Source organism: Lepisosteus platostomus, chromosome 5 (genome assembly GCF_059453375.1).
Source record: "Lepisosteus platostomus isolate fLepPlt1 chromosome 5, fLepPlt1.hap1, whole genome shotgun sequence".
NCBI classification, from domain to species: Eukaryota; Metazoa; Chordata; class Actinopteri; order Semionotiformes; family Lepisosteidae; genus Lepisosteus; species Lepisosteus platostomus.
The window spans coordinates 12,596,945-12,610,264 of NC_142615.1; the positions used below are offsets into that span (position 1 = coordinate 12,596,945).

The 13,320-nt window shown below is 42.2% G+C and overlaps 1 protein-coding gene and 3 non-coding genes across 4 annotated transcripts; 1 reads left to right on the plus strand and 3 right to left on the minus strand.

The window, feature by feature from the left end:
• Positions 1 to 4,565: 4,565 nt before the first annotated feature.
• trnal-uag (transfer RNA leucine (anticodon UAG)) lies at positions 4,566 to 4,647 on the minus strand. The gene has a single exon. It is a non-coding gene; the product is annotated as a tRNA-Leu (tRNA).
• A 3,490-nt stretch (positions 4,648 to 8,137) lies between these two features.
• On the minus strand, positions 8,138 to 8,226 carry trnay-gua (transfer RNA tyrosine (anticodon GUA)). The gene is given in 2 exon segments: positions 8,138 to 8,174; positions 8,190 to 8,226. It is a non-coding gene; the product is annotated as a tRNA-Tyr (tRNA).
• Positions 8,227 to 8,976: 750 nt separating this feature from the next.
• LOC148663667 (histone H4-like) lies at positions 8,977 to 9,282 on the plus strand. The gene has a single exon (XM_088633053.1). It carries the CDS (start codon positions 8,977 to 8,979, stop codon positions 9,280 to 9,282), a length of 306 nt encoding a protein of 101 aa, XP_088489179.1.
• Positions 9,283 to 9,561: 279 nt separating this feature from the next.
• Positions 9,562 to 9,617, minus strand: LOC148663668 (U7 small nuclear RNA). Its single transcript, XR_015938940.1, has one exon. It is a non-coding gene; the product is annotated as a U7 small nuclear RNA (small nuclear RNA).
• Positions 9,618 to 13,320: the final 3,703 nt, after the last annotated feature.

The window sequence follows — 13,320 nt, forward strand, 5'->3', positions numbered from 1 at the left end:
CTCCCATGCACATGAAATAAAAACTTTAAATAAATACGGAAATAAAAACGGAAACGCGGAAAAAGCTTGCGGATTGCTAAAGCAGGTAAGCTACACTATTTTTGAAGAACCTTATTTACCGTTGGCAAAAGAGCTGACACATATTATGTGTGGAAAAAAAGCTGCTAAACAGCTCGACCTGCTGCCCCCCTTCCCCTGAAAGACACAGTCATTCATAGAATTATTGAAATGAAGGATTATATCAAAAGTACACTGATAGAGCGCGTTAAGATGAGCAGATGTTTTTCACTGCAATTAGATGAGTCTGTAGTCGATTTGGCCAATTTGCTCGTTTACGTTAGATACGAGTTTGAGGGTATGTCCCATGAAGACTTTCTGTTCTGTAAACCGCTACCAACAGGAACTACAGGAGAGCACATATTTCAGCTTCAGAATGAATTTATCGAAGAGAACGACCTCGACTTGATAAAATGCATCTGAGTTTGTACAGACGGTGCTAGAGCAATGACAAGCCGACATAACGGTGCAGTTGCACGAATTAGAGAGGTTGCTCCAGAAATTAATGTACGCATTACAACATCCACCGCGAGACCTTTGCCGTCAAGAAAATGCCTGATGATTTAATATCTGTTAGACTCTGTTGTGAATTGTATCAAGGCTCGAAAAATTAATTCACATCTCCTTTGCTCAACTAAATAGGCTCACCCCTCTCACTGAAATGGTGCTTTTTTATTAGTTGTTGTTAATGTTTTTTTTTCTGTAAAATACTTTGAGGAGCCACCTTTAAAGGCGCTATATCAAATAAAGTTAATTATTATAATATTTATTATATGTATGTGTGAGTATGTGCACGTACACTCATGTTGGTCATTGAGAATTTCTGGGGTTCCTATGAGATGATGACTTGTAGGTGGTACTTGGATGCTTTGGTTGGATTAGGGGTGGTACTTGGTCCAAAAAGTTTGAGAACCACTGCTGTAGATACTTTATTGATCCCATGAGGGAAATTAATAAAGCTTATCCAGCTGGCTTTTATGTTTCACACTAAATTGCGATCTTGAAACCAAAATAATTAGAAATATGGAACACAACCATTGTTCTCCAAGAAGGAAAGCTGTTTAACACTGACGTCACTCCTTTTTATTTAACCCAGATTGTGAAGACAACTCCACCCTATCAAAGGAAAATGTTGCACAAAAGTTGGAAAGCACACTCTGAATCCATCTGTACTGTATATTTGATTTCCGCGATCCGTTCAAGGCTGCTTGGTGCTTCGCAAGCAAGTCATGTTCAGGGAAGAAACTCAGCTTAGAGAACTACTGGTGCATTTTCACTCATTGAATTTGATCTTTGTACTCTCTTTTCATTCTCCGCTATAATATTTCAAAATTACAATTCGGATTTCTTGGAAAACTACACAGGCATTATTAATTTAGGACTGTACAATTGTATTTTAATATCTTGGTATATTTACCTTCATTTTAATATGGATGTAACCATAAATGTTGTACTTTTGTCGTACATTTTAACTGAGGACGCACGACGACTATTATACCTTGTGATACATGCAAGACATCTGTAAACGAAGATGTAATTAGTCAAATTGGCAATTAACAGAAAACCACAATTGTATAATATTATTTCTCTATGTCGATGATCAGTTGAAGGATTTGAAGAAACTATATATTATTCCTCGATATCGATGATCAGTTGAAGGATTTGAAGAAACAGCAGCGATAGCAGGTGATTTTGGTTTTGAACCCATCTTTACACCTCAATAATCCATTTGTCCTCGAAAAAAGAAAAGACAGGCATGTTTTGAGTCTCATAATGATCATCTTCTCGATCCAAAGAAACGTATAAATTCGATTCCTTCCGTAGTATTTGGGATTTTCTTACGAAGATCTCACGAAGTATTGCCAGGATCTATATTTAGCGTTCGGTAGCGATAACACTGCTGATATTGATATATGATGTATTGACAACTTTATCTGAAGCGAGAAGTCCTAGAACGCTGTCTATGAAGTGTTAGGATTCATACCAAGATATACTTTTTGTTTTCAACCCAAAATGCTGCTATTGCATTACACATTATATGAACATTACCAGTTTTGGTAGCTTCTCTGCATGATTTTTCAAAACTGAAACTAATTACAAAATTATTTAAGATCAACCATGACAAAAAAATTATAAATCAGGACTAATATTAATATCAACTGATGTTACTACAGAAAAAAAGATTTAACTGAAATATTAATAAGACTATGCAAGCCTAAAAAGTAGAACAATTCAATTTATATAACTTTTTTTTTTTAGAAATGGGCTCACACACCGGAAGACACTAACGTTTCTCTTCGTTAGAGTATATGAATAACAGTTTAACCCAAAATATTTGGAGTCCAGAGGGAGGACTTGCTCGCTGAATGATCTGTCAAGAAATCCCTGGTGAGATTCAACAGGTGTTTTCTTCAACAGCCACTAAAAGTCTGATGACCTTCTCTGGATTTCCTGAATATGACGTAAAATTAGTTCAAATCATTTGGTAGTTAACACAACGAAATGCTTTGGAGGTACATTTAAAACAGCAGAGCAAGACTGTAGCACTTCGTGTGTGACTGAATTTAATTGTGTAAACCTGGCTCTCTATGAACACGAGCAAAGAGTTCTTACTCAACAGAAGATTGCGATGTGAGCACAATAATATAAGACATCTGGAGACGCCAGAGATTGAACTCAGGATTTCATACATGAAAAGCATGCACTCTACCACTGAGCTACATCCCCTATGGCACAGATGGTGGAACTGACTTAAAGATGTGCATATGTTTACTGACCACAATCCACCCTTCATGAATAATTGAAATGAATAATTTATTTTTATATCCAGTCACATGGGCGACGGTGGTTGATTCTTCAATGGGGGAGTGCGTTTTTCTACCTCCTTACTCGACTGTCTTTCAATTATGTTTTCTTTGAAACCTTTTTGCATCTTTTAAGTGCTTGCAATTAAATTACGCATAGAAAAACAGCAGTACAGTTGATGTTCATGGACTGATGCACACAACTCCAGTGATAAAGCCCTTTTGTAAATATTGTAGAAGAATGTTAAAGGGCGAAACAACGCTCCAACCACGTGAATGGTAACAAGAAGGATTGTGTTCTTATTTAATATGTGCTTTTGAATTGCCTTGTCAATACACACAGGCTTTAGAGATGGACAAATAATTGAGTGAATCAAATTAGTTTTTGTTGGTCGTCTGTGTCTTCATAACTTTGTAGGTGAGAGAGAGGATTGCGAAAATGTGCAGGTGCTTCTCAGAAGTGCGTTGGTGGTATAGGTTCCTTCAAATAACTGAGCCAGTGCATCCCAAATCTTTTCAAGATGATCTGTGATCTGGTAACACATCTCCTGAAACTAACATTCGAGGTAGGAAGTGTGCTCTTAAACACCAAAACACTCAAAAAGGAAGAAGCAGATCTCTGTACACAAGACGGTAGTGCGATATTAGAATTTCAGAGTTCTTGACGGATTCAGGCTCCTTCTCAGAGGTTCTTGCTCGCCAAATAACTTTGCATCTGAGGAAGAGCACCACGGAAAAAACCCAACTCAACAAGAGAGCGCGTTGGTTGCTCTTGCTCTTAATGCAAGGAGCTGTTTTTTTTTCCTCGCAATAATAATTATTAACCAGAAACAGCAGCACAGGTAGGTCGCATTTGTGATTATGTCATTTCTCTGCTTCAGCAAGGTCAATAAAAGACTCTGAAAGCAGTAAAGCAAAACTGAACTCAAAATCATATTGGGAATTCTGAGCGATATCTCCATACAGGTAATCCAATAAGAACGTTGAAATATTTGAATATCATCTCTCTGTAGATTGCGCTGCTTTTTACCCAGAGTAAAACTATTGGATTGAAGGAATGCTAACCGCTGGGTTAAAATGTATAGTTGTTATTTGGAGAAATCTGTAAACTCGTGATCGACAGTGCTGATTATTTTCCGGAGACGGAGCACCGATGACCTATCCGAGCTAATTGATAAAGCTCACCCAGTGGATACTCTAGCAGAACGTCAAAGAACATTCACCTTTGTATCCAAAGAAACCACAGGAACAACATCAGGAAGCACAATCAATTCCCCTTTTAAATCTTTCCTGTAAGGTATGCTATGTGAATTCATGAAGTTAATCCTCTGATCTCTTTTGATCACGAACAAAGTACTTCTGATGGAGCGCTATGTTCAAAGATTTAATAAGCTTTACCCCTGCCAACGATTCGGCGTGAAGAATTAAAAGTTTCACAGACAAAAGCAGCTCACCAGCACAGCCAATATTGAATGTACTGTACTTGCCGGTACACTATCATGTGCACTGCCTCAAAAGTGATCTTGGCAGATGTTGTTCCCTACATAAAGCTGAACGTGCCAAAGAGAATTTCTGTTGAGAAAACAAAATATTTTTTCTGCCTTGATGTTAAGCCTGTCTTTTAGAAAGTTTATATCTTAACACCTGCAGCCTAACAAAAAGCACTTTTACTGATCGTATTGCAGGTCTTAAAACATTAACATTTGGCAGCGGTGGGATTTGAACCCACGCCCCCAGAGAGACTGGAGCCTAAATCCAGCGCCTTAGACCGCTCGGCCACGCTACCTTCCTCCATGTCCATCTTCGTCACATTGCTGGCTTGGACTGGGGGGCTTCAGCTCTTGTCGTCGGATCTAATGATATCATGACATGTGGAAGTGACTGCACCTTCATCTTCCGAGATGCTTTCAATAGCACAAACGCTACTTTCACCGGCACAAACATAGCAATAACGAAGGAGGTGGGTTTCATCCTTTGTGCTGTTTGTAGGGGCGCAACTCTACGTCGATCTACTGACTTGAAGAGCAAAAATCAAAATCCTCTCCTACTACTATTGCTTTTTTCATAGTTTCTTCAAATCCTTCATTTGAACGTCGATTTTGAAGGATATTGATGATAATACCACATAAATTGTGGTTTTCTTGTGATCGCCAATTTTATTCAAATATCAGCCTTTTTTACGGTTCCTTGCGTGTTTCACAAGGTATAATAGCCCCCCTCGCATCCTCAGCTAACATATTTTAAAATTACAATAGCTTATACAGCATGCATGTTTACATTTATATTAAAATTAAAGTAAATATACAAGAATACATACAGTACTAACCCAATAATTCTTGTCAGGTTCTCCAACAAATCTGCGTTGTTATTTTAACATGTTTCAGCTGAGCGTTCAAAAGGAGTATAAATGAATTTTCCCGCCAGCCATTCAAAGACCAAATTCCATGAGTGAACATTATTTTCTCAGAAGTTGCCGGTATTGGACTTTGCCGGTGGTATTGAATTATGTCCAAACTGTTGTAGTAGTTCCTTCTTGAAATTCGACACGTGCAAAGCACTCGTAATATCATAGGTGTTAAAGTTCGCTGAGTCTATTCGAGTCATGGTGTGTATCCCTGCCTATCATTGGGAGACAGGTAGCTTTTTTACACTCAGATTCCAATCTTCAATGCTTTGTGTGAGAGCTTACATAACTTTCATTTTCTCACATTTTCTGACGACTGTTCCAAAGGGGCACCTTGTCAATTCCGAATACTTTTCAAAAATCTGACATTCATTTATATAAGAGACAGACCAAGTAATAATTCTACATTAGTTCAGGTGGGTAAACCTGAACTAACTAACTAATAAACCTATTAATAATTCTACATTAACGTGTCCTACACTGATCAGACTAATTGACATGGTCTGATTCAGAGCCTGTGCAGTTCGTGCTAATTACAACAACGACAGTTCTGAACCCTCATCACCGAACTGAGCACAAGTTCAGCTGTTCTCCAGTTTTGTTACGCATGGTTTTTCATTGCAATTGAGTTCAGAGCTGGAGCTGATCTCCAGACAGTACAGTGTTTTGGGTAAGTTGTCGACGCAGGAGGCTGCAGACAACTTACCCAAAGTGTTTTCTATAGCTTTCAGGTGCAGTTCATTTATATAAAAGAATGTAAGTGGTATAACCTCAACAAGCCAGATGGCAGTCGAACCTATAATTTTCTGACACGAGGCCTAACGCGTTATTCATTACGCCACTGATCCTGCTATTATAGTGTTAAAAAAACGCGTTTTCTACGTCTGTTTAAAAATCACTAAAAAAGACAAAGGGCTTGTGTGTTGCGCTAAAATTCCGCTTCATTTCGAATGCAAATAAAAACCGTTTTGTTCCGTGAAATCATACATTTGTCACATCCTTCATACTATACTTCTCTCTTGTATTAGTAAAGCATTTTGATTTAAACTGAACAATATATTGTAATGCAACAAGGGCTCAGGTGGGCGCCGTCGCCGCATTAGGTCGGCCACCCACCGTCGGGAGCTCGAACCCGGGACTCCCATGTCTCTCTGCAGCGACCCAGCCCGGTGAGCTAAAGAGAGATCTCCCCACAACCCACGGGCTGTGGTCCTGCTATCACAGTGAAGGGCAGTGACGTCACCTGCTCTGGTACACCGGCTCTTACACAGTGCCTGTCAGCCGTAAGCGTTACACTATGAAAGGTTTCATCTATACACTTACACATAATAAGTATACGAATAAAGAAGCCGCAGCTCAGGTATTAGAGAGATTTAAAATCGGATCGGAGGATTTAGAGTCCAGACTGCAAACCAACAGCTGACACAGGTCTTTTATAGAACCGTTTTGAATTCCTCTACTTTGTCCCCGTGACGTCATTGTCCTGCTCGCAGCCGAGCCCGACACACGTCTGGTTTCTGTCGCTGGGCGCATACCCTGCGGTCCATGCGGGTCCTGATACCCCAGTACAATGACGGGGACGCTAAACTGTAAACAGGTGCCGTCCTTCGGCTGAGACGTAAAACCAAGGTCCTGACTCTCTGTGATCATTCAGGAGAATGGTGGTGGTGGCGGGGAGTCCCCATTACCTGTAAAGCGCATTGAGTGGAGTATCCAGAACAGCGCTATATAAGTGTAAGCAATAATGATTATTATTATTATGTAAAATGCAATAAAAAATAAAACAAAATATCAAACTTTGATTCAAAATAGATTAATATAAAACTGATAAAGCTAATGCTTTTTTCAGGGCTATATCTACTTTTTTTTTTAAAAAAGCGAAGTCTGTCGCGACTGAAAGTTAGAGAAGGTATACCAGCGGGTGCCTTCATATCGTGAGCGTCAGTCTCGCCCGTAGCTGCGAGAAGGTTAAAAGCGCACAAGTGATTTGTCTTTCGTCAAAGTAACTGCCGGAGCAGTAAGATGCAGAGCACCATCCAGCAGCTGTAGACGATGTTCGGGGAAGAGCTAATTCTGTTTTCAGCACAGGGAGTGAGAATGAGCTCAGTCCGGCTCCCAGCAGAATCCATCCTGGTTTGGTTACAGTGAGTCTGAGGCTCTTTGGATCGTAACGTAAAAAAAACAATTGCTCACATCGTGTGACTTCCACCACAGGAAGGAAAGATATCACTTAAAAAAATCAGAACTGAAGATTTGGATCCGGGGCCTCATACTTATAAAATTATTAAAATAATAATTATCAAAATATCAGATTGTGTTTCTGCAAAATTTCGTGCACAGTACGCCATTTTTATCTAAAACAGTCACAACGAGGGCTTTACACGCAGTCTGGGGTATTTTCCCCTTTTATATTTTTGCCACTTTATATCGAACCTGTTATACTCCCAGAAGTGCACAGTAGCTTGTACTTTTCACCGCTGGTATAAACAGATGTGTGCCGTGTTTGCCTTTGTAAGCATTTGTTTAAAAAATAAGTTCACAATACGATAAAAACACAGAAAGCACAAACTTTATAATACAACGATACAAAATCAATACCAAATCATTATGCCAATTAAGTAACTATCCTTTGAAAACAGAGAACACCTTTATATCTACAAAAAACTTGACATTTGTATGTATTTTTGAATTACAAAGCAGACAGTGTAGTCCCTTAATTCAAAGATCAGATCTTGGCAAAAAAAAGACAATCAGACGTGGGCTGAATTCGGAACAGGAGCCTTTGCTTAGTCGATTATTGAGCTTTTGATCAATGTCTGAATAAAACAGAGTCGCTTTTTTAACTCTTTGATTAAATTACATGAAAAGCACCTTCCTTCGAGCCGGAATCAAACCAGCGACCTAAGGATTCCCTGTTGACTCCACTACAGTCCTCCGCTCTACCAACTGAGCTATCGAAGAGATGCTGTGGCATTGCTCTCTGGCACATACTGCCCAATGAAGTAAAATGTGAAATGGGTGATTTAAATCCCACTTCGACATCAAGTTTCCAACTCGTTTCCTTAGTCTCATTTACCTTGAATTTAAGCCACGAACCAGGATTCTACTGTATAAACTTCCAGGGATATTACAAAATGTTTGATGGGGCATCAATCATTCCAGGCGGAAATTGATTCCTTTTTTTTCTCGAGGGATCATATTAAACATTTCATTAGTATCGAGAGGAGGATCACCAGTAGACACAAAACAAACAGTTTCTTTCTGTCTTTATTAGAAAGTAGCGTTTGTGCTACATTAATAATATTTTCGTGGAAATAAAGAAGTTGTAAATTTTAAAAATTTATATTTGAATCGAAATGTGGTTTTGAGTTAAGTATTAGCGTGTTCATGTAATTAGTTTGTGTTTGTCATTACTATATATATTGCCATGTTACTAGAATTTGTAACTGAAGTTTACTAGTTGTGTTTTTTATGATGATTAGACATTTGAATACAATATTGTATATAATGTATAATTTGAACTACATATTGTTCAGGTGTGAATAATTGTATATTTTAAGAATACATTTCTAAAACAAATCATTGGCTTTATTTACTAGTTTCTACACCTATAAAAATCTTTCTTTGATGTATAATAGAAATCAAAGAAAGATGTCTATTATACATCAAAGATGAGCAGTGTGTGTCGTGTTCACAGCTGATAACTAGAAGATGTCTGGAAGAGGCAAAGGCGGAAAGGGACTCGGGAAAGGAGGTGCTAAGCGTCACCGTAAGGTTCTCCGCGACAACATCCAGGGAATCACCAAGCCCGCCATCCGCCGCCTGGCTCGCCGTGGGGGAGTGAAGCGGATCTCCGGGCTGATCTACGAGGAGACCCACGGGGTGCTGAAGGTGTTCCTGGAGAACGTCACCTACACCGAGCACACCAAGCACGCCAAGAGGAAGACCGTCACCGCCATGGACGTGGTGTACGCGCTGAAGCGCCAGGGCCGCACCCTGTACGGCTTCGGAGGCTAAACAGGAGCGGAGCTTCACTACTGGACCCCGACGTATAAACCCAAGTGACCCAGTGACATTTGTCACTGCTGAGGTTGCTTTATGGGTCTATTTTCTATACTGTGCTGATCAATTGGAAATCAAATTGCAAAAAAGACCCGTTCCCACACCTAAGGTCAAATATTAGGAATCAAAACTGCTCAAGATTTCCAAGTGCAAGATCTTTTTATACATAAAAGACCCTATTTATGTTGTATGAGAAATATTAATATTAATACAGAATCTTTTTTCACCAAATAAATGGGCTTCCTGACTTCAGAAAGCCTTCTAGACAAATACTAAAAGAGCAAAAATTCAATTTGGTAAATGAAATGAAAACAAATACCCTACCAAACAGGCAGTACAGGCCATTCAGGATGATAATACAAAACCATTTATAATTCAACAAATAAAACCTGTCAACTGGTAATCACCACTTATCATAAAAAATAAGTAGCAATACACAGTAGGGGACTCTTGGGTGCAAGTTAAATCCATGCAAGAAGGGGGTTTAGTGTTATATTTCCAAATCAGATATGCAAATGAGAGATCTGGCCCAGCCAATCTCAAAGCTCCCTTGGTCTGGAATGGAGCTGCTCCCCTCTTCTAGTTATTCACACTGCAGTTAGGTTACATATTAGCACATTTCATCTAACAGTTGCTGCAGAAACAAAAACGTAAACAAATGACCTGGAATGTGACCACACCTATTAGAATGTAGTTCAACAGATAACTTGTAAACCTTGTCATAAGATTTTTTTTGTTCTACAAAATATACTTTATTCCGCAAAAAAAAACATCTCAAAAGGAACATCTCACACATATTAACACTCCATGTAATAAAAAACAACGGCGGAACGGAGATTGATTGCATTGGTGAAGGAGGTGTCCCTCGGCACCGCATCCGTCGCACTTTTTGGCTGCCTGGCAGGTTTTTGCCAGGTGCCCCTCTTTGTTACAGTTGTGACATCTGACGATGTCACACGTGTTCTCCTTGTGGCCGGACTGTCTGCACTTCTTGCAGAAATCCGGCATCCTGGGGTAGTAAAGGTACCCCCTGTCGGCTCCGATGTTGAAGCGGGCCGGGGGGTGCTGGAAACCGTCGACGCCCTCTAGGTCCTCTTTCAGGAGGACTCGGTACTGGCGTTTGCCGTACCAGACGCCGCAACTGTCCCTGATCTCCATCGGTTTGCCCACCACAGTTACATACCTCCCTAGGAACGCTGTTACCAGTTCCATTGGTACGTAGGGGTTGTATGTGAGGACTGTGATGGTCCTCTGGTTTGTCTTCCTCATAGGCTCCGGCCTGAAATCAGAGAAACGGGGGTGCTTACCTTTTTCTCTGATCATTTTCGTTGCCTTTTCATATGAGGTGACCGTGGCCATGTAGGCCTCCATGTATCTCTCTGCCTTGTTGTCTTGCAGGCAGTAGAGATCTCCGGCCACCAACTGCAGGATCCCTCTCAGGAAGGTAATGAAAAAGGATTTCGCAGTTGGCATCGTCTCTGTTTTCTTGGTCCAGTGGAACCGGATCAGTGTCTTCTTGTCTGCCATCTGGAAAGGAGAAAAAAGAAAAAAGGAGAGAAAGAGAGAGAGCAAGGTCCTGTGGAGAGGAGGGTTTAGCTGCTAAAGGAGCAGCGAGTGAGCCCTGGACTTTGTCCTTGTGGGCAAAGCCCAGCTGGGTGCAGGCGCAGGAGGAGAGAGAGAGAGGGAGCGGATAGTGCTTCCGAGTCTCGAGGAAGAAAGTAAGCACCGCGGGCAGGCCACAAGTACCTACTCCCAGCCAAGAGGCCAAGGAGGCAGAGAGAGAGAGGGAGCGGATAGCGCTTCCGAGTCTTGAGGAAGAAAGCAAGCACCGCGGGCAGGCCAAGAGTACCTACTCCCAGCCAAGAGGCCAAGGAGGTGGAGCAAGAGAAAGGGGGAGGGGAGAGGAGAGAGCAGAGAGAGAGAACGTTGCTGCCGGATCCCACCCAGCTCAGCTGCTGCTTGGCCTTAACCCCCTAGGCTCAACCTAGGGCGATACCAGCTCAAGCACTCTTCAGGATCTTCGATCGCCTTCTAGAACTTTGGAACTGCGGGCATGCCACTTGAACTTGATCTTAGCCAAAAGGCCGATAAAATTGGATTCCAGCTCACTGGCCCTGCAAAACTTAGTTCAAGACTTTAAACTCTCAGACACATATAGATTTTTATATCCCACAATAGCAGGATATACACGGTCAGGGAGGAATAGCAGCTCCAGAATTGACTATTGCTTTGTCTCAGAGAGAGTGAAAGTTGTTGGGGTCACTCTTCAGCCTGTCTTCTTCTCAGATCATCAGGCTTTAGGGTGTAGAGTGGAACTCCAGGGCGGGACTGTCTTTGGCCCAGGCCTCTGGAAACTCAACACAAAGCTGCTAGAGAACGAGGGGGTAGTATCCCGCTACAAGGAGAAACTATCACAGTGGCTGTCCTTGCAGTGTCTGTACAGGTCAGTAGGAGAGTGGTGGGAGGAGGTGAAGGTGAGGACAAAAGCCTTTTTCATGGCTGAGGGAAGGAAGGCTGCTGCCAGACGGAGAAGAGTGCTAGCCAGGAAACAGAGGCAGCTGCAGCGTCTCTACACGAGACAGTGGCTTCGATGTGCTCGAGGATATCACCCTTTTAAAAAAGGATGTCCGGAGCATAGCGGAAGAAAGTAGTCGAGGAGTGCTGTTAAGAATCAGAGTGCAGTTCTTGGAAGAAAATGAGAAGTGTACTCGCTTCTTTTTCAGGAAAGTGGTAGGCTCCAAGTCTGTCATGGAAAGTGTAGTTGATGAGGAGGGAAGAGAGAGTACAGAGCTGAGTGCTATCCTCTCCTGCATCGAGGCCTTCTTGTCACGGACGTCCAAAGGGACTAACCGTGGGGAGCAGGAGGGTGGAAAAAGACCCATATGCGTAGCGGCAAGACGGGAAAAAGGCCCGGGCTCATTAGTGCAAAGAGTTCAGGAATGCCGTATAGAAACCTGTGCCCTCAGGGAGCGGACGTGGGGCGCCCTGGTGCTAGGCGGGTCTCAGGACATCCGAACGTCAGTGCTGAGCGAGGACAGAGTGCAAGACCCGGAAATATATAGCCCAAGGGAAAGAGAGGGACAGGAAGGACAGCAGACCAGAAACTAGGGACAGGACAGAGAAGGACCGCCCTCTGGCTGCAGAGGGCGTGACACTTCTACTCAAGACTGTACAGCTCTACAGAGGTAAAGGATGAAGAAATTCATTTTTTTACCTCAAAGCTAGAAAAAGTTTTGAGTGAAGAAGATAGGGAAGTACTTGAGGGGGATTTGACAGTAGAAGAGCTGAGAGGCTATGGAGAGCTTACAGAAGGGGAAAACGGGTGCTGACAGGCTCCCTAAAGGGGCGTCTGCTTTTACTACATGCACAAATGAAGGCAAAAAAAAGCCAATCGATGTGAACGAACGGCGCTTTACAGAGGAGTACTGCCTGACTGGATCATTGATGAACGACAGAGGCCACTCCGACCTCTTCTCGGTTTTCTTCAATGACTTAATAAGGATCTTCTTCACATTCACCCATGCAGGGGAAGCCAGTTACACCAAAGCAAACGCAGGAAAGTGCAATTCAAACAGAGACCAGGAGGGACTTGTTTACACCGAGAGTGGTCGGAGAATGGAACAATGCGCCCAGCCTTGTTGCTGGAGCCGATTCTTGATGAGATCTTGGGCTCACTAAGAAGCCCCCGCTGGATGCTAATCTTTCTGTTGTTCTTGCAGGTCCTGCGCTGCTCTTGAACCTACAGAGCTCGTCCTGGTCTGTCGGCATAGCCCAATTGCAAATGATCGGCTCCGCGTACAGAAGGAACGTGCGTTTGGTACAAGAGTGCATGAAGGCACCGGAAATACATTGGGAACAAATGACCGGTCGCTCAATACCTCTGTGAAGTACAGGAGCGTGCAAAACGAGGCTGTTTCTGCAAGGTCTCGAACCAGGAACCTTTCGCGGGTAAGGCGAACGAAAAAGCCGCTACACTACGGAACCCTGAAGGGA

Coding starts and splice junctions, on each gene's coding strand:
- LOC148663667 (XM_088633053.1), top strand. CDS start 8,977: ATGTCTGGAAGAGGCAAAGGCGGAAAGGGACTCGGGAAAGGAGGTGCT.